This window comes from Durio zibethinus, chromosome 23, assembly GCF_047325235.1.
Source record: "Durio zibethinus cultivar Kanyao isolate XHJ-2024 chromosome 23, ASM4732523v1, whole genome shotgun sequence".
NCBI classification, from domain to species: Eukaryota; Viridiplantae; Streptophyta; class Magnoliopsida; order Malvales; family Malvaceae; genus Durio; species Durio zibethinus.
In genome coordinates this window covers 11,598,470-11,617,633 of record NC_143184.1, presented here as the reverse complement: position 1 = coordinate 11,617,633, position 19,164 = coordinate 11,598,470, and the positions used below count along the sequence as shown (strand labels likewise).

At 30.8% G+C, this 19,164-nt stretch overlaps 2 protein-coding genes across 3 annotated transcripts; one reads left to right on the top strand and one right to left on the bottom strand.

Moving 5' to 3' along the window:
• The first annotated feature begins 13,567 nt into the window (after positions 1-13,567).
• On the top strand, positions 13,568-15,060 carry LOC111313586 (putative calcium-binding protein CML23). 2 transcript variants are annotated; one of them, XM_089752646.1, is made up of 2 exons: positions 13,568-14,194; positions 14,784-15,060. In XM_089752646.1, the coding sequence occupies exon 1, from the start codon at positions 13,719-13,721 to the stop codon at positions 14,169-14,171; it is 453 nt and encodes a 150-aa protein (XP_089608772.1). In that variant the 5' UTR covers positions 13,568-13,718; the 3' UTR covers positions 14,172-14,194; positions 14,784-15,060. The 2 variants fall into 2 exon arrangements, with proteins under 2 accessions (XP_089608772.1, XP_022769996.2); XM_022914261.2 differs by having other exon boundaries at positions 13,569-14,194; positions 14,846-15,060.
• Positions 15,061-16,819: 1,759 nt separating this feature from the next.
• On the bottom strand, positions 16,820-17,813 carry LOC149512209 (uncharacterized). The gene is made up of 3 exons (XM_089752213.1): positions 17,680-17,813; positions 17,452-17,631; positions 16,820-17,345 (listed from the first exon to the last, which is right to left on the bottom strand). The coding sequence occupies exons 1-3, from the start codon at positions 17,811-17,813 to the stop codon at positions 16,820-16,822; spliced, it is 840 nt and encodes a 279-aa protein (XP_089608339.1).
• Between the last annotated feature and the right edge of the window lie 1,351 nt (positions 17,814-19,164).

Genomic DNA, 19,164 nt, shown 5'->3' with positions numbered 1-19,164 from the left:
GGTCATTTCTTAGACACCTACGTCCTCTCCTTTAGCCTCTCTTGCTAAGGAGTTCAATCCACTATTAGATGAAGATTACAACTAAGCTTTCACAAAGCTTTACAAACTCAACAACATACATTTTAAGGGTTATCCTTTCCCTTAAGCTTACACACTCATAATACAAAAATTTAAAAGTGTTTGATAAACTTTAAGAACATCACAAAGGTTAGGTGTTTGCTAAGTTAAAGTACACAGAGGTATAGATAAGAAAGTAGAGAAAAACTTATATAAATTCTGTACTTTTTCTCTTTTTATAGCTTTAAATGCTTGAGCAGATTGGTATGTGAATAGCAATAAGTTTCTTTAGCTCTTGTTGCTTTTGGTCTACAGTGGAATGCTTGATTTATAGATAAGAAGAAGTTGAGACCCATTGGAATGCATTTAATGCTTCAAACCTGTAAAAGTTTTAGTAAAAAAATAGCCGTTGAGAGTTTTTAAACTTCTGGGGATCGATCCCCTCCCTTAAGGGATCGATTGGTTCATGTTTGAGAAGGTCCAATTTTGTGCTTGTTTTGCCTTACCCGATTGATCCCTTGCTTTAGGGGATGGATCTATTCTCTAGGTGATCAATCCTTTATGTGGAGGGATCGATTGGTTTTTTGGGTTTCAACACTTGGGGAGCATTTTATTTGAACAATCGATCGATCCCTTTAAGAAGGGATCGATCTCTTGCCTTAAGTGATCGATCCCTTATGTAGGGGATCGATCTCTTTTTTGAAAAATTTTACAAATCAAGCATTCTGTATGAAAAAGTGATTAATCCCTTGATTGAGGGGATCGATCTGGTCATCTTGTAACCTCAACCAATCGATCCCTACAGGGAGGAGATCGATTGATTTTTGTCAAAACTTGAAGGATTTTTGATTTTAGAAGAAAACAATATCGATCCCTTTTGGTAGGGGATCGAACTAGTAAAGAGGGGATTGATCCCTTCCCTTAGGGGATCGATCCCTTCCATCACAGCTTGCATTAAACATGTTTTATTTCGAGAATTTGACATATTTAGTTTTCAAATTGATTATGGCAAGATAGAAATGTGGAAAAATGCTCATTTCAAGCTTAGACAAGGTTGATTCAAATTAGGCAAATTCTTGTTTTGTCAAATCAAAATTCTTGATTGATTCAAGGCCAACAATCTCTCCCTTTTTGATATGACAAAACCAAATAAAAAATTGGCATGAAAAACATTTTTTCTTTTAAAAACAAGCTCCCCCTGAACTTATGAAAGGCAAACTTCCCCTGAATTTAGGCTTAAGATTTAAGGCAACTAGGCAAGAGCAATATCACCATAACCATCAATATCAAAGCATCATCAAATTTTCATACCAATATATCATCAAATTTTCATACCAATATTTCTCTCATTTTTTGTCATAGCAAAAAGAATAAAGCAAATCAAAATGAGAGAATAAGCAATTCAAGGCCACCCAAGTGCACTTCAAACATCAAACCACACAACAATGCCACAAGCCACAAAGTCATAAGCCACAAGAGAATAAAAGATAAGATACATTAATATAAAGATCAAAGTCTATAAACGATAATACAAAGTTATATTTATAAATTATAAAATATGTGGAAAAACACAAGGGATGACACTAGTGAAGCTCATTGTGGTAAAGGTGAAGAATGGGATGACTGATGAGGATGAAGAGAGTGAGAAGATAACTACCCCATGTGTGAGGATGTAGACCTCATGTTCTCAACATCAGCTCAAAAATGGCAAACTTGTGTTACCAGCTCATGTTGAGTTTCCTCTATAATCTTCAATCGAGTATTTATACTACCAACCATTGAATGCAAGCTATTCATATGAAGTAAGAGCATCTCTAAGGTTCCTTGAAGGTGGGATGGTTGGGTAGGGGGTTCATCTGGTTGTTCAGGCATATCCACAGGGTCTTGCTATTCCTCATATTCTTGTGTAGCTCCAATGTCACCCTTTTTAACCCACAATCCAGTTGTATTTTGAATGTACCCTATGCTATGCAATGAAAGAGCTCTAAGAACACTAAAGGGGTCATTGAAGGTCATTTACTTGTCTCTTCTAGTATTTATCTCTAAATTCCTCAACAGATTACTGATTGCATACCTATAAACCAAAGTAATATTTTTGTTCTGGACTACCCTCATCATATCATGAAAAATGAAATGCATCAAATTTAATTTTTGTCTATTCTTGATTTTATACATCCACCAATAATCTTGCTTTCTAATAATGGAGTACTATATCCCAAAAGGTGCTAGAACATGGGTAACTATAAGATGGAGTAATCTATCATGCATGGGTAACCGAGAGGCTTGAGTGAAAGTAACTAAGAGATTTGGATTGCTAAAGATATATTGTGTAAGTTGCACCATATCACATCTAGTGTCTGTTTTTCCCATATCATCTAGCTTGAAGGCTTCAGCTAACATTTGCTTGGTGACTAAAATTTTCCTTCCCATTACATAAGTTATAAACCTATCAAGATAATGCCTATTGTTCTTTCAATCTGAATACAGCTTGCATTACTATAGAAAACTCTTACTAGGTTCTCAAATAATAGGCCCTCCATACACAAGTAATATAGCCAATCAAATGCCTTAAAGATATGTAAGTAAGGGAAGTCTATGGAGCAAAAAAAATCTAGGTAAATTACCCTACCGTGTTTGACTTTTCGATGGGCAAAGTTCATCTCGTACCAATCTTTGGCCTCTAGATTGTTGAAGTTTTAATTAAAAGAAGGCTTCATCGTGGTGCTTACGCCTCCCTTAGGGGGTTCTTTCGTCTGGTAGTAACTTTAGTTTTTGAGGCCATTTTAAGGTGAAATTAATGGGTTTCAGCGAGAAATTTCGACAAGAGGTCAAGTTGGAGTGAAAAAATTTACACAAAATAGAGCTAGGGAGGAGCAAATTTGAGTGAGAAGTGTTTAAGGTTTGGAGAGAATGAGAGAGAAAATCTGAAATGATCGATGAAAAAGGGAATACCCGACTTTATTATGCCTAAAAAGTATGACCCGATCGATTGTTTGAAGCAAGGGATCGATTGGTTATGGGTCTTTGCATGGAACTGATCGATCTGATTTGAAGGGGATCATTCGATTTTGCTCATTTCAGCCTTCTTATAGCTACTGATTGAATACCCGATCGATCATATCCCAAGAAGGATCGATTGGTTCATGAGTTAAAAAAAATTGGCTACTGCCTACTCATCTGATCAATCCCTTTCTAGGGGGATTGATCGGTTCCCTATGTTTTTCTTTTAATCTAGCTATTGGGTGAAGAACCAATCAATCTATTCTCAAAAGGAATCGATTGGTTTGAGCTATAGTATTTTTTTTAAATAATTAAAAAGATTTAAAAAACATGCAATATGATCATTCAAGCATATAATCATGCACAAATAACAAAAAAAATTTAGATAAACACACATTAGAACAATCAAGAATGCACAATTCATTATAACATCAAGAAATTCACTTCAAGGAACATTCATCATGCCAAGTTCACCTCTAATTGCATAAAATTTATCCTTATCAAGAGGTTGTATGAAGATATCAGCTAGTTGATACAAGGTATCCACATATTTAAGCACAATATGACCTTTTTGAACATGATTTTTAATAAAATGATGCCTAATTTCAATATGTTTGGTGCTAGAGTGTTAAATTAAATTTTTGGTGAGATTGATGGCACTAGTATTGTCACATTTAATGGGAATATAATCCATGGTTATTCCAAAATCCTCTAATTGTTGCTTAATCCACAAAACTTGAGCACAATAACTTTTAGTTGCTACATATTCAGCTTCGATTGTAGATTGAGCAACATTATTTTATTTCTTGAAAAACTATGATATGAGCATATTTTCAAATAATTGACGAGTACCAGAAGTGCTTTTTCTATCAATTTTGTACCTACCAAAATCTACATCGAAATAGGCATGTAAAGCAAAGGAAGAGTCTTTTGGATACCATAATCCTAAATTTGGGGTGTCCTTAAAGTATCTAAAAATTGTTTTGACAGCAGACAAATGTGTTTTTCTAGGAGATGATTGAAATCTAGCACATAGACATACACTAAACATAATATCAAGTCTACTAGCAGTAAGATATAGCAATGGGCCAATCATAGACCTATATAGTTTAGAGTCAACACATTTACCTCATTCATCCTTGTCAAGCTTTGTTGAAATGCTCATTGGTGTCATGCAAGGCTTTGATTCTCCCAATCCAAACCTTATGAGCAAATCTTTGATGTATATGACTTGATTAATGGAGGTGCCATCTTTTGTTTGCTTTACTTGTAGTCCCAAGAAGAATATGAGTTCTCTCATCATGCTCATTTCAAATTCACCGTGCATAATCTTAACAAATTTTTGACAAAAAATTTCATTAGTAGCACCAAATATAATATCATCAACATAATTTTGCACTATGAGAATGTCTTTACCTTTTGTTTTAATAAAAAATGTAGTGTCAACCTTCCCTCTATTAAAACCATTTTCAATAAAAAATTTTGACAATCTTTCATACCAAGCTCTAAGAGCTTGTTTTAAACCATATAATGCTTTTGTCAATTTATAAACATGATTTGAAAATTTTAGATTTTCAAAACTAGGAGGTTTTTCTACATACACTTCTTCATTTATAAAATCATTAAAAAATGCACTCTTGACATCCATTTGAAAAAGCTTAAAATTTTTAAAACATGTAAATGTAAGCAACATCCTTATGGCTTCTAACCTTGCTCTCGGGGCATAGGTTTCATCATAATCTATTGCTTTCTCTTGCCTATACCCTTGAGCTACCAATCTAGCTTTGTTTCTAATGATATTCCCATTCTCATCCATTTTATTCCTAAAGACCCATTCGGTGCCTATGGTGGGATGATCACTAGGCCTAGGTATAAGATTTCATACATGACTTCTTTCAAATTGGTTTAATTCCTTTTGCATGGCCAAAATCCAATGATCATCTCCTAATGCTTCATCTATATTTTTGGGTTCACTATGGGATAAGAAAGTAACATAATTACACACATTAAAAGAATATCTAGTTCTTACCCTTTGAGTTGGATCACCAATGATTTCACTATCTTTGACATACTTACTTTTTCTAGGATGATTTGGCTCTCTCTTTTAGAAACTCATATTCTTCCTTTTGATTTTTCTCTTTAATGTCATGAAATACATTATTGATCCATTCTTGAAGTATACCTATATAATCATCATTAAGAAGAACCTTTCTCGAAAGTGGGTTAGACTCATCAAAAATAACATGTATAGATTCTTCAACCACTAATGTTCTTTTATTGAAAACTCTATAAGCTTTTGAGTTTAAAGAATATCCTAGAAAAATTTCCTCATCACTTTTTGTATCAAATTTACCAAGATCATCTTTTTCATTGTTTAAAATAAAACATTTACAACCAAAAGGATGAAAATAATTTATGTTAGGCCTTTTTCCTTTAAAAAGTTCATGAGGGGTTTTCTTCAAAATTGGCCTAATCATAGCTCTATTTATAATATAGCAAGAACTATTTATGGCTTCCGCTCAAAATATCTAGATAAATTATTTTCACAAAGCATGGTTCTAGCTATTTCTTCTAAAGTTCTATTTCTCCTTTTTACTACCCCATTTTGTTGAGGAGTTCTAAGAGTAGAAAAATTATGGCTAATATCATTTTCACTACAAAATATATTAAAGCCTAGATTTTCAAATTCCTTTCCATGATCACTTATAATACTAGTAATTGAATAACTTTTTTTATTTTGTATTTGTTTGCTAAAAGTGATGAATTTTTCCAATGCCTCATTCTTTGAATGCAAAAACAGAACCCATGTGAATCTAGTAAAATCATCAACAATAACAAAAACATATTGTTTTCCACCAAGACTCATTATTCTAGTAAGGCCAAAAAGATTAATATGCAATAGTTAAAGAGATCTAGTAATTGAAATACAATTCTTAGGTTTGAAAGAAATTCTTATATGTTTTCTTTGAGCACATGCATCACAAACCTTGTCATTTTCATATTTCAACTTTGGCAAACCAATAACCAAATTATTTTGAGAAAGTTTTAAAATTACATGTATACTTGCATGTCCAAGCCTTCTATGCCAAATCCAACTCTCATTTTTTTTTAGCCATAAAATAAACATTTTTAAAGGATAGGTCATCTAGATGCACTATATAAATGTTTCCTTGACGGTGTCTAACAAAAACAAACTTGTTAGTTTTGATATCAATTACTTAACAGCACATGGACTCAAACACAACCCTAAATCCTTTACCACATAATTGACTAATGCTAAGTAAATTATGCTTGAGACCTTTCACAAGTAAAATATTTTCAATAAAAGTAGAGGAATTGTTACCAATGGAGCCAATCCCTTCAATTTGGCCTTTTGAGTTGTCACCAAATGTAACATCTCCTTCACTTTTCACCTTCAAGTCCTTAAAGAGAGTTTTATCTCCGATCATGTATTTTGAGCATCCACTATTAAGGTACTATTGATTGTTCTTGCTTGAATTGACTTTGTAGCAAAGCTCTTCCACCTACAAAAACATAATTAAAATTTTATTTTGGATACCCAAATTTTCTTGGGTCATTGAAAGTTAGTACTAATAATTTTTGTACCTTTTGGAATTCACTTCATTTTAGTAGTCTCATCTTGAGATGTGCTAACTCTTTTTAGAATCCACACTTTTCTAATAAGCTTACCTCTATAAGTGATTTTCTTCAAGGAAAAATATTGTATAGAATTACCCAATTTATGACAATGTGCACACATGCTAGATGAATCATTTGGCTTAACAAGAAAATTTTTCAAGTGAGTTTCTTTGTTGCCACCATTATAACCTAGTCTATCTTTATCAAAGAAAGCTCTTTGTGTTTCTAGCATGTCATTGAGCTTTTGATGACCCATATAAAATTTAAAAAATGAATTATGCAGATTTTTTTTTTTTAGTCAAGTCATTGACATTTACCTTTAAGAGCTTAACTTCATTTTCTAAGTCTTTTTTTGCTTTAGTTAATGACTCATTTTCTAGTTTCAATTTAGTGACTATTTTTCTATATCTCATGCTCATGTTTTCAAATTTTATAGCTAATTTATCATATGCATCTTGTAGTTCCTAAAATGAGTATAAATTTAAATCACATGGATTAGAGGTTACTTTGGGCTCATAAAGAGCCATGAGACATAGGTCGGCTACTTCCCTCTCATTTGATTTATCATCGAAGAAGTTACTATCACTTCATGTTACTACCATAGTTTTCTTCTTTGGCTTGGTCATGTTTTGCTTTTTCCACAAAGGATAATCAAGTTTAATGTGACTCGATTTGTTGCATTCATAGCAAATAATTTGATTTCTTTCTCTTCTACTTGATTCTCTTTTAGTCATCTCTTTTTGTGATCTTTTTCTACTTGGAAACTTGTTCATTCTCACGAACTTCTTGAATCTCTTTGCAAACATAGCCATCTCTTCATCTTTATCATCATTCTCTTAAGCAAAATTTTTTTCACCCTCTTGAAAGGTAGATTTGAGAGTAATGCCACCTTTCTTGACTGGTATTTGTCCCCTTTTTATCTTCATTTCATAAGTGAGGAGAGAGCCCATTAGTTCATCCAAAAAAAATGTATGAGGATCTTTGGACTCTTCAATGGCTGTCACTTGGCTTTCCAACTCTTTGGTAGACTATTAAAAATTTTTTTCACCATCTCCACATTTGAATATGTCTTTTCAAGAGCCTTTAAACCATTAATGATGTCGGTGAAGCGATTTGACATCTCACTAATAGTTTCATCAGATTTCATCTTGAACAACTCATAATCATGAGTAAGCATGCCTATTTTTATCTTTTTTACTTGGTTTGTACCTTCATGGGTGACAGCCAACTTATCTTAAATTTTTTTTGTATTTTCACATAAAGAAGCTCTATTATACTCACTTGATCTCAATGCATAAAAGAGTGTGTGCATTGCTTTGGCATTGAGTTGAGCCATCTTCATGTTATTGACATTCCATTCACTCTCTAGCTTTATCACATCCTTATCATCCACCATTTTTATTGGAATTTGAAGATCATTTACAATGACCCTCTAGACTTTATAATCATTAGCTTGAATGAACAACCTTATCCTAGTCTTCCAATAGGAGTAGTTATCACCAGCAAAGAGAAGGGGTCTAATAATTGAATGCCCTTCACTTCCAAGAGATGTTGTAACTATTTTATTTGTCATGAGACACACCTCTTATTGGCTGGTATAGTTGTTGTAGCTTGAGAACGATTCTTCCACATTGATTATCATATTTTTTTGAGCTATTTTCAGGATCACTCTTGAACTGTTAAACCTACAAAAAAGAGTACTAGCTCTGATACCAATTATTTCTCAAAGACTTGAAATAAACCAAGAGGGAGGGTAAATTGGTTTTAATAAAATTTTTAAAGATAATATTCAATAACCACAAATTATCAAAACAGATAAGCACAATAGATGAATATAAACAAGAGATAGGGTTAGAGAATTTAATACCAAGATTGATGGAGGTTCGATCTTTTTTTAGACATCTACGCCCTCTCCCTTAGCCTCTCTTGCTAAGGAGTTCAATCCACTATTAGATGAAGATTACAACTAAGCTTTCATAAAGCTTTACAAACTCAACAACATACACTCTTAAGGGTTATCCTTCCCCTTAAGCTTACACACTCACAATACAAAAATTTAGAAGTGTTTGACAAACTTTAAGAACCTCACAAAAGTTAAGTGTTTGCTAAGTTGAAGTACACAGAGGTATAGATAAGAAAGTAGAGAAAAACTGATATGAATTTTGTATTTTTCTCTTTTTACAACTTTGAATGCTTGAGCAGATTGGTAGGTGAATAGCAATAAGTTTCTTTAGCTCTTGTTGCTCTTGGTCTATAGTGGAATGCTTGATTTATAGTTAAGATGAAGTTGAGACCTTTTGGAATACATTTAATGCTTCAAACCTGTAAAAATTTCAGCAAAAAAAAAGTCGTTAGGAGTTTCTGACCTTCAGGGGATTGATCCCCTCCCTTAGGGGATCGATTAGTTCATGTTTGAGAAGGTCCGATTTTGTGCCTGTTTTGCCTTACCTGATCGATCCCTTGCTTTAGGGGATCGATTTGTTCTTTAGGTGATCGATCCCTTATGTGGGGGGATCAATTAGTTTTCTGGGTTTCAACACTTGATGAGCATTCTGTTTGAACAACCGATCGATCCTTTTAAGAGGGGATCGATCTTTTTTCTGAAAAATTTCATAAAGAAAGCATTCTGTATGAAAAAGTGATCGATCCCTTAATTGTGGGGATCGATCTGGTCATTTTGCAACCTTAACCAATCGATCCCTACAGAGAGAGAATCGATTGGTTTTTGCCAAAACTTGAAGGATTTTCGATTCTGGAAGAAAACATGATCGATCCCTTTTGCTAGGGGATTGATCTGGTAAGGAGGGGATCGATCCCTTCCATTAAAACTTGCACTAAACATGTTTTGTTCCGAAAATTTGACATATTTTGGTTTTCAAATTGATTCTGGCAAGATAGAAGAGTGAAAAAATATTCATTTCAAGCTTAGACAAGGTTGATTCAAATTAGGTAAATTTTTATTTCGTCAAATCAAAATTTTTGATTAATTCAAGACCAATAATATTAATATATTTTAGGAACACCAAATGCATTTTAGTCTTTAGGTAACTTTTTGGATGTGACTTGAAAATTTGGACCATGCAACAGAAAAAGAAAAAAAAAAAGGGATGACTTGAATATTCGGTTGCCGGTTTTTAGTTGAAAAAATGTGGAAACGTGGCTTCATGTACGAGGGAGTGTTGGAGGGGCGACGGAAGCTACAGTAGCCGTTAGCATTCCCGTTCTATCTTATGGAATAGGGAGAATAGCCTATTCCCCCGACTATTCCCCCACCAAACATGCTGTAAGGTTTCCAGAAGCATGTGCCTTGGGTCTTTTGACAAGAAACCAAAGTTCGTTGGAAGTTAAAATGAGAGCAGCCCAACAAAAAAAAAAGCAAAAAAGCCCTTCTTTGAATTAAAAAAGTTTAACTAAAGTTAGTCATTATCAATGGGTTTGGCTTGGTTTTCTGGCCTACGCGCTTTCCATCTAACATATGCAGCCAATAAAATATTAAAATATGATAACACGTTTATGAGTGACGACAGATAAGCGTAGTAGCAGATCTCATATTGCAATGTTGTGTCAAGCACGTATGGCCAATTTTTTAAACGACGATTGATAGTGATTTAGACAGAAAAAAAAATTATTTTCATTCAAAATTTGCGTTTGACCTTTTAATACATATTGTTTTTCTTTAATAAAGGTTGACTAAGAGTAACCAGTATCGAAAATTTAATTCATAAAATCGTAGGTTTTAAAAAATATAATTTTTGAGATTTTTTATTTTTAAAATATTTTATATTTAGATTTATTTATTTAGTTGGAATAAATATATATTAAATTTTAAATAATTATTATAATTTCGTTAGTATATATGATGATAACTTAAATAATTTTATTAAATTAATTAAATAAGATTATTCAAGATGTTATCTAATAAAAAATATATTGAATAATTTTTTATAAAAATTAAAAAGGATTATTAAAAATATTTCTAACTTAAAATACTTTAAATTATCCTTTTTAATTTTGTTGAGGATTATTCTAAGTTTTTTATCATAAAATGCTTTAAATAATCACTTAATAAAAATTAAGGAGGATTATTCAAAACGTTTTTAGTAAAAAACGCTTTAAATAATCTTCTTCTTTTTTTTGGATAATTCAATAATCCTTTAAAAAAAATTAAATAAGATTATTCAAAATATTTCTAGTCAAAAATGCATTGAATAATCTATTTTAATTTTATAAAAGAATTATTTAATGCGTTTTTTTGACAAAAAACGTTTTGAATAATCATTTACAAAAAAAATTAAATGGGTTATTTAAAGCATTTTTTTGCTAAAAATGTATTGAATAATCCCTTTCAATTTTAATGAAAAGATTATTTAATATATTTTTGATCAAAAATACCTTCAATAATTTTTTAAAAAAATTAAATGAGATTATTCAAGATATTTTTGACTAAAAATACTTTAAGTAATTATTATCGAATGCATTTAAAAGATAATGCCTTAAATGATCAAAATTTAAGGCTTTTTTTAGAAGAAAAATGCCTTAAATAATCATTATTTAAAGAATCCAAAATTTATTTAAATGATAATTTATTGAAGGTGTTTTTCATGCCAAATATCATATATGAACTAATTTTTTTACTAATAGAAATCTGCAACCGACTTACATTCATTTTTAGATATACTTTTTAAAATAATAACAACTATTTTGTAATTTTTTAAATAGGTCAAATTTAGAAATAAAGCTACTTTCCCTTTTGAAATTTTATAATATCATAAAAAGAAGTAAATTTTTTATTTTGAGACTTTAAGTACTATTAAGAATCTATTAATTTTTTTCGAAATCAAATTACTTTAAATCAAACGTTGAAATCAACTACACAACAATAAAATTTTACGAAAATATATGTAGATTTCTTCCAATAAAATGCCACCTAAAAAGTGTTTAGATGAAACATCAATATTGTAGTATACATTTTGTATGATTTTAATATCGACTATCAAAATGTTTTTTATATAAAGATTTCGAGATACAATCTTTTTTGTCTCATAAATTTTACATCATTTATATTAAAATTCATTAATAATTAAATAAATGTATTATTTGCATCCGTGTCTTAAATAATTTTTTTGGTTTATAATATTTAAGAGAAAAGAATGATTGAGATGAAACCTATATCTTACATGCTTTCTTAAAATAATTTATGTTTTATCATCAAATGATGGTTTAAAAACTTTCATTATCTATCATTCTGTTAGTTAATAATCAAATTAAATCTAATAATTTAAAATATGATAAAATAAATAAATATAAATATGATATAATTTAAAATTTTTATAATAATTATTTATAAATTTAAAAAAAATTATATTTTTATATTAATATAAATTATAAAATATAATTTTTATATAAAATATATTATAAATATATAAATTTTAATATTTTACATAATATTAATAGACAAATCACCGAATCTGCATCAAATTAATAGAAATGTTTACACGAAGCTTACCTGTTGTCTTACGTGGCTTGATGAAGACGTGTAAGCGTGGGCAGGAAAAATCCTATCTAAAATGTGTGGCTAAGGTGTGGCTAACTTATTTCTTGGTCAAAATTTTGTGATACACTGATATCACACATTTCGTGAATCATGTTTGCATTAAGCCACACGAATTAACAGATGACACCCGCATGAATAATTTTGTTAATTGTCTAACTGCAAATAGCTAACAAAAGGATGGAGTAATTTTTTTAAAAATTACGATTGGTAAATTTAAATTTTTTGAATCGTGAATGAAAATGATACATTTTTATAGAAAGCTGTGGACTACCGATAAATTTTACTCTAAAATCCAAAATGTTTAAGATGAAAACTCAAGTTAAAACTATTGAAATGTTCTATTGAAGAAATGTTGAGTCAATACCATTTATTGCTTAGCCAATTGTAATTATCTTTTTTTTTTTTTTGAAACAGCCAATTGTAATTATCTTATAGAATTCCTTAATTCATTGGATTTGATATTGTGATCTTTGTGGCATGGAAGAACTTAAATAGCAAACATTAAAGACAAATTATTTATTTAAATATTTCTTATGATCACATAAAAATCGTGATGCATTATTAAATTACATAAATCCTTCTTAATTACCATTTACCAACTCATTTATCAACCCAATAAATCAAGATATATCGTAAAACAAAAAAAAAGAAGGTCAAATTAAGTTAAAATCGAAATTCTAAATCCACCCTAACATTTTTATAGGTTAAGAAAAAGAATCCTGTCAGAGTGGTTGTCATCTTTAATATTCGAATTTCAAAAATTTTCTTAATTACATATGCAAACAAAAAATAAATGTTTTTAAAAAAAATTAAAAAATATTTTAATTAACTTTCAATGACATTTTTAAATTTCAAAATAAAATTAAAAAATTATCACACACTCATTAATATATATATTTAAAATAACAAATATAATAATTAATGATATATGTAAAATTTTTGGTATAAAAAATTATAAATATTAAAATTTAAACTCTAAATTTATTTTTTTAATATAATTATATAAATCAAATAATTTTAAATTTAAATTTAAACATATTTTAATAATGATAATGAAGTTTAAAAATTTTATGCATTTATTAAGAATAATTTCAAAATAAATAATATTTACTTATTTATGCAAATTAATTTTAATTCTGTCAAATTAAAAATATAATTCAAGAACCCGCGTTGCAGGTAAGAGTCGCAATCATAAACAAACGAGTAAATATTGACTTCCAAATCTTTCCTCCCAAAGTCACACGATTTTCCAAGCTTAGCACTAATTCCTGCATTAAATAAAAATATGTCACTTTTCTGCTGGTTGCTTACCCAAAACTACCGTACACCTGTCCACATCCTAGTCCTGCCTTCACGCGGAAAAAAACCGTGTTAATAGACTTCTTCACACTTTCCCTATAAATACGCCTCCAAAATGGGAGAAACATAAAACTCTAAATTTGTTCTCTGTTTTTGTTTTTTCTCTTCAATGGCGGGTTCCTCAGGTTCAATGGAAGATATGAAGAAAGTGTTCAACAAATTCGACAAAAACGGCGACGGGAAAATCTCTCGCGACGAACTGAAATCGATCCTAAGTGCCTTAAGCTCCACACCTTCTTCCGAAGAAGTTGATCGGATAATGTCGGAGATGGACAAAGATGGAAATGGCTATGTAGATCTAGACGAGTTCATTGCTTTCCACGGAACAAACATCAATGGCGACGAAACCGAGTGTGGGAACAAAGAACTGAAAGATGCGTTCGACATGTACGATTTGGACAAGAATGGTTTGATTTCGGCAAACGAATTGCATGCCGTGTTGAAAAGGTTGGGAGAGAAGTGTTCGTTGAGTGATTGTCGAAGAATGATCAGTCAAGTTGATAAAGATGGCGACGGGAACGTTAATTTCGAAGAGTTTAAGAAGATGATGAACAATGCATGAAGAACAAGTTTCCAAAATACCAGGTAAGTGTTAGGGTTTTTCTTTTTAGGTAACTGAATTTGTTTAGTTTAGGAACGTTAATGAATAATAGTAGATTTAATCTGGTAGTGTTAATTGTGGATATTATTAGTACTTACTTTGCATTGTTTTCTTAATGGAAATGGTAATTAGTTCTTTTTTGTTTTTGTGATTTTTTTAATTTTTGGATTTATGTTTATTTTATATAAAAAATTATTATTTCATCACTGATATTTTTTAAATTACATAAGTAAGACGACACATACTTATATATATGAAAAAAATAAAAAATTAAAAAAGTGATATTTTTTAATTATATTTTTGAAATTAAAAAAATTATATTATAATATAAAAAATGAATTCTAAAAATCTATTATTTTTTATTTTTTAAAAACGTCTTGGAAACAACATAAAAGCTGTGAAATTATGATTGGCTGATTTCATGGAAAACATATGAAGCCTTTTTCGGTTGTGGAAACGTGAAAATTTAATGCTTTTTTCCTTTATAAGTTTGATTCATTTTTTAAAATTAAAAATTTTATTAATTAATTAATTTAAGACTGTAAATTAAATGGGAAAAAGTCGTCGGTGTAGGTGTTGGCCCACATAAATTAGGTTTGTTTTTTTTTTTTCCTTTTTTGGTGATTGGCGTGTAGTACTGGACACGGAAAAATTGATGGGGCAAACGGCAAATGCTGAGCTCAACACGGCATTGGTTAGTTGCTTTGCTTACTTGCTTTTACATGAAAATTTTTTTCATTTTTCTTTATGGTATTGGCTTGTTTTGAACTTTCTAGATACTTAATAAAATAATTTTGTAAAAGGGTTTTGAAATAATCTTAAAAGGAATATTTCTAATCTTTATGTTTTTTATTTTTTATTTTGTTGGAATTTGTATTTAATTTTACCAATTTTCGTTCCAATATTATGTGATGGGTACAAATTAAAAAAAATAAAATCATTTTATTTAATTAAAATGAGTAATAATAATAATTTGCATCTAATGTTCTCATGTAGTGGTAAAATTATGAATTTTGTTACAATTATAAAAGATTCAGATTTTAAAAATTTTCTTTAGAAGCCGTACAATATTTTCTATTAAAACTTTTTCTTTAAACAAAAGAAAAATAAAACTAAGAATAAAATTAAGTATGAATTATACAAATGGTGAATTGTTTAAATATAGATTGGAAGATAAAAATAATGATTTTGGTCAAATAGGAAATGTTTCAAGTTATTTTGTAATGATTGGTGGAAGGAAAAAAAAATTTTAATTGTCATTTTTAGTGAAGTCTAAAGATGACTTTTGCATACACTTACATGGTATTGGTTGGTCAAAACGGATTCACAAAATAAAAGATTTAGAATTGGCAGTTAATTGCTTTTTCTAGTTTTTATTCCCCTTCTTTTCCACATTTGAAAACGTGAAAAAGAAAAAGGAAAAACATAAGTGGATTTTTGTTTTTTTGTCCTTTCTTTTTCCCCGTAAAGAGGTAAACTTTTTTAATAAAAATTATGCAATAAAAATATTAACAAAATTTGAAAATGATTAAATTGATAAAATTTAATAAGAAAATAAATAATATATAAAAAATTAAAAATATTATTTATAATTTAAATTTGATTAATATTTATCTAATGATAAAAAATTTTATCAAAATTTTTTGTGAAATACTTAACTAAAAATATATTAAATTTTTTTTAGAAGTTTTTCAAAATTTATACACTTACTAGGTTTTTTACATCTTTGCTTTTGCATGATTAATTTCATAATTAGGTAGTATTAGAATTTATAAAATTTTTATAATTATATGATTTTATATTGTATCATCAATATTATATATATTTCTCTTTTTCAATATTATACCTAAATTTTAAATATAGATATAAGAATCCCAATAATAGAGATGGATTAAATTGTTCTTTATGTCCAAACAAGTTAAACATAAATGCTAGTTTTATTGTTTTTTTTTTATTTATTTGATAATGAAAAAAAATATTGTTTGTATCATGAATTAATTCTATTTAAAATTTATTTTTTGATAAATGATGTATTTTATTTATCTAAAAAAAGGATAATATCTTGTTACTATTAGAAATGATAAAAACTATATATTGACAAATACAACACAAAATTAAATATAAAAAATATTAGTAAAAAATCTTATGTACTCACATGCTACATTGTTAATCTAAGTAATAAAATACATTATAAATGTTTACAATTTATAATTGCACTAAAATCTATATTTTTTGAGCAACTTACTTTTGAAGAATTGAATACAAGAAAATTCACCTATACCAATCATATTGCATTTGAATTCATTTAAAAAAATAATATTAGAACTAAAATTCTTTAAAATTGGTTTATATTAATTATATTTAACTGATTTTGTTCTATTAAGATTTAATTTAAATATTATTTGTAAAACTTTTAATCGTCTTGTACGTAAAAACAAAAATATACATGCATAAAGAGAACAGCAGAGAGAATAGCAGGTTCTTTTTTATTTTTTGAATCTGGAAATAAAGCATTCATTACTCTTGTGCTAGCTTGTCTTTCTCAGTAAGTACAAATATATCAGTAGGATAGGCATCCACCCATTGAGTAGTACCACTAGCTTATGAAGCTAACTTTGACAAACGATGGGCAAACTATTCATTTCGCATCTAACGAAGCTACATTGCCATTCAGCATAGTTCCTCAATAGGAGTTTCATGTCATCAATAATATGCCCCACTGGAGATAGACTTCTTTCCTTCTGTAAAATTTGTTTGACAATCAATAGAGTATCCCTTTCGATCTCCACTTTTGGGAAACCCATCTCCACCCCCCATCTCACTGCCATTAGTACAGCCAAGGCTTCTATTGATGCAGGATCCCTACACGCAACAATAGGCTCACAAATTGCCCTCATTAGTTCCCTCATACTATTCCTAGCTATTGCTCCCATCCGTCCTTTCCCATTGACGCAGTCCAAAGCACCATCAAAATTGATCTTGATGGTATTCCTCTCTGGTGCTTGCCAACTACCCTGATTTTTCCTTTCCAGCTCAACATGTTGTTCTTGTGCACGCTGGTATTCCTTCAGGTAGGAACTTGCAAACCTTGTTGCATGACCCGTTCTATGCACATTATTCACTACTACGTTTCTGCTGCTCCGTACAGCCCAAGCAAGGATGAGAGTTCTTTCGATAGTTTTAAGAACCCATCTTTATGACCATCTTTTGCATCCATTCTTTGATATTGTGCCACTGTTACTCTTTCCTAACCACTTCCAGACTATCCTCCTTCCATACTATCATCACATGTGGACATTCAAGCACAAGATGCACCTCCGTTTCTTCCCTCAAGCCACACCTTGGACATGTTGCATCTTCTTTGAGCTTTCTTTTCTTCAACATTGCATACATAGGGAGAATTTCATGGCACAACCGCCAACTATATACACGTATCTTATTTGGAACAGTTGCCTTTCAAATACTGCACCATAGTAGTTGTTCCTCGTCATCCTCTTCAGATATTTCACCAGACCAATCCGCTTGCATTACATTATCCTTCGACACTAACAACTTCCATCCACTTTTGACATTGTTTTTACCATCATTATTATAATAGCACATGTACACATCTTAGCCGTTGAAGCAGCTTAGTGGTATTATCCTGTTTCACACCCTGGACGGACATATCAGGCGCACACGCTCAAGCATCCTAGGCCAAGGCATTAGGGTAATTGGTGGAGGTTTGCGCATTAGGCTTTGGAGAGGAGTTTAGATCGCCTGCACAGCATGCAGGCTTGCTTGTACAGTCAGGGCCAGGTCTGTAAGATGCTTGCACCGGACCTACGAGGGCCCAGGGGAGTAAAATCAATCCAAAATCTTCCAGAGGCAGATAGGATCGGTAGAAGCCTTTAACAGGATCTGGTTGACCTTGAAAATCAGAAAGAGCCTCATGTAATCTATGTGATAATGTGTAATACCTTATTTTTAGGAGATCTTGTAATCTCTTGATTTTAGGAGATAGCCATAAGTAGAGCTGAAAGCCTCAACTATAAATAGAGGGTCGCCCTATCTTCAATTATATATCATCAGATACTTTGCTTCAATAATATACAATGCATATTCTAGCAATTATCTTGCTTTCTCAAACTTGTGTATTCTGCCTTTCTAGTTGTTTTAGTGCTCGCACAATTGCATATTAGGCTGACTTAGGCTAAAAGGAGATGATTTCAAGCCTAAGGCCGCACGGATTTTGAGTCTTAGATCGAAGCCCGTAACAATTGATATCAGATAAGTTCTAACAAGGAGTTGGTATCAGAGTAGGCTCCGTTTAGGTTCTGCTAGTGTTTATGTGTAGGTTAGATCACAGTTGAGGAGATGGCATCCCAAAGCAATGTGGTTAGTTAATAACCAGAGGCCCATGAGCAAGGCTACGAAAAAGGTAAGAAAGCCAATTTGAGAGACATCTAGTCTACCATGGACAGAAGGCTATCCAAGATGGAAGTGATCATAGGCGATGTAAAAGAGAAGCTTGATGATGTGAAGACTCACGTTGAATCGTTAGATTCCATGAAGAAGGGCTCAAAGGTGTGTTACAAGTTACTCTCAATGAATGCCTCGATATGATCACCTAGAGGAATGAAGTCTTGAAAGCCTAGAAAGAGACTATATGTGATGGGATGCAGGCCATACACAGAGAAATGAAGGAGCTCAAAGGGAGCTAATTGCTTGCAAGACTACCATTGGGAATGGCATGTTTGCTGGAGTGTCTAAGACCCATGTAGAAATTTTTAAGCCTAAAGAGTTCAAAGGGACAAGGGCGATCAAAGAAGTAGATAACTACTTATGAGAGATGGAACAGTACTTCTAGGCTACAAACATGCAAGTTGATGCTGCCAAGATAAGCACTGCTTTAATGTATCTTATTGATGTTACTTTATTGTGGTAGAGGCATAGGTGTGGTGATGTTTGATGT

Excerpts from the sequence above, each read along its gene's own strand:
- LOC149512209 (XM_089752213.1), bottom strand. The coding sequence starts at position 17,813 with ATGTGCTATTATAATAATGATGGTAAAAACAATGTCAAAAGTGGATGG. Across the intron at positions 17,632-17,679 it reads GACGAGGAACAACTACTATG|TTGGCGGTTGTGCCATGAAA; the intron begins GTGCAGTATTTG and ends ACGTGTATATAG. Across the intron at positions 17,346-17,451 it reads CTGGAAGTGGTTAGGAAAGA|CAGAAACGTAGTAGTGAATA; the intron begins GTAACAGTGGCA and ends TGTACGGAGCAG.
- LOC111313586 (XM_089752646.1), top strand. The coding sequence starts at position 13,719 with ATGGCGGGTTCCTCAGGTTCAATGGAAGATATGAAGAAAGTGTTCAAC.